This window comes from Alnus glutinosa, chromosome 5 (genome assembly GCF_958979055.1).
Source record: "Alnus glutinosa chromosome 5, dhAlnGlut1.1, whole genome shotgun sequence".
NCBI lineage: Eukaryota > Viridiplantae > Streptophyta > Magnoliopsida > Fagales > Betulaceae > Alnus > Alnus glutinosa.
Genome location: NC_084890.1, coordinates 5,637,814 through 5,639,656, shown reverse-complemented (window position 1 = coordinate 5,639,656; position 1,843 = coordinate 5,637,814). Strand labels below are relative to the sequence as shown.

General features: G+C 41.0%; 1 protein-coding gene across 1 annotated transcript; it reads right to left on the bottom strand.

Annotated features, from left to right (window-relative positions):
• Positions 1-751: 751 nt before the first annotated feature.
• LOC133868879 (uncharacterized) lies at positions 752-1,315 on the bottom strand. The gene has a single exon (XM_062305884.1). The coding sequence runs from the start codon at positions 1,313-1,315 to the stop codon at positions 752-754; it is 564 nt and encodes a 187-aa protein (XP_062161868.1).
• Positions 1,316-1,843: the final 528 nt, after the last annotated feature.

Sequence of the window (1,843 nt, the reverse complement as noted above, 5' to 3'; positions counted from 1 at the left end):
ATCCATTATGATTGAATGATACATTGGATGTTTTGATTTCAATTGGTACTCTTTGTGATTTGTGCTATGAACGGAATCATTGAATGTTTCAAATGATTTTTGAAGCAATGTAGAGCATACCTAAGATTTGAATGTGACAACCTCAAAATATGTGTGATGAGCATGAGATTATGTTCTTGTGATTTGGTGAGTGTGGATTCCGAAACCCTAGACCCCTTTATTTTCATTATTTTTGTTTATGTTTTCTTTTATCAAAAACTCCTAAATTTGGAACTAGGTTAAAGTAGGATTAGTTTGAATAGAGATTAATTTTCGCAACACAATTCCCTGTGGGATCGACCTCGCACTTGCATAACACTATATTGCAAAATGATTCGTGCACTTGCGAGTACTATTTTAAAACACATCACTGCATATGTAAGTTCTCCAAAGAGTTGGTGATGTGAGCATTTGCTCCACTGTCTGCAAGCCACTGTGGTTCTTCATATGCAGCATTGGTGTGAGCAACCATGGCAGCAAGCTAAGCAGGAGGATTTCTTCCTTGGAAAGCATAGTCCATCCTGTGATAGCAATCAATGGCAAGGTGGCTGTATTTTCCATATATCTCCCAGGGAACTCGTGTACTGTTGTTGAAAAGGTTGCCTGGTGTTGGAAGGAGGCCCTGAGATTGTGGTCTAGGAGAGAAGGTGGGACTTGGCTGCATGTGACCCTGGTTGTAAGACTGAGTTGGCCGAGGAGGACCTTGAGCATGCTATTGCTGGGAGAATTGAGACCCCTGATTGTAAGGGTGAGGACTCCTGTTGTATTGGTGATACTGAGGTTGATGTTGAGAGCCATAGCTGGGCTTGGGGGAATAGTTTCTGGGAGCATATCGGGAAGGTGGATACATAGGTCCTTTACCTTTGGAGACTTGAGGATTGGCAGGGCGCTGTGCTGTCGGGGCAATGGTTGAGCTGTCTGTTGCCTTAGATTGCTGTTGATTGAGGAGCATTTCATGACTAAATAATTCATCTTGAAAATCGTTGAAACTGATTTGAGTGTCTCGAGTTGCAAAGGAGTAGGTGGTAATGAAACTGGTGAAAGGTGGATTCAACCCATTAGTGATATAGGAAATCAGCTCTTTATCAGAAATAGGATTACCTGCAGCAGCAAGTTGGTTTGCCAAACTTTTGGCTGTCAGTAGGAACTCGGAACAAGTCTTGGGTCCTTGAGTAAGTGTTTGCAGTGTTTCTTCATATGGGAATTCGAGACTTCGATTGAGAAGCAAATATGGTTGCCAGTGCAATCCATGCTTGTTTGGATGTGTGCAGGCCATAGACAGAGGCCAAGACACTTTCAATGAGGGATGAGGTGATCACACTTAGAAGATGTTGGTCCTTCTTGTTCTAGACAGTGAATTCTGGATTGAGGACTTCTTTTTGTTCATCATTGGTGATGAACTTTGAATGGCATGGTTATGAGCCATCAACAATACCCAACAATTCATGGTGACGCAGTATAGGAAGAACTTGAGTCAACCACATGAGATAATTGTTATTATCAAGTTTGAGAGAAGCATTCTGATTTGAGGTAGGTGGGGTGAAGGTAGGAACAAAAGGGTTAGGATTTGAAGAAGAGGAAGCCATAGGTAGGATCAGATAGATATTGGCGTGTGCCTAGAAAAGCTCTGATACCATGAAAAATTCTGTGATGTTATTTTCAAAAGGCTTAAATTACATTGAGACGACATTAGGCTTTATATACACAGCCATCGATAATTCAAACTAGGAAAAAAAAAAAAGAAAACAACTCTGCCATGATTTGTTACAATAGAGCACATATTTTCCTTTGCATTATCGGTGTA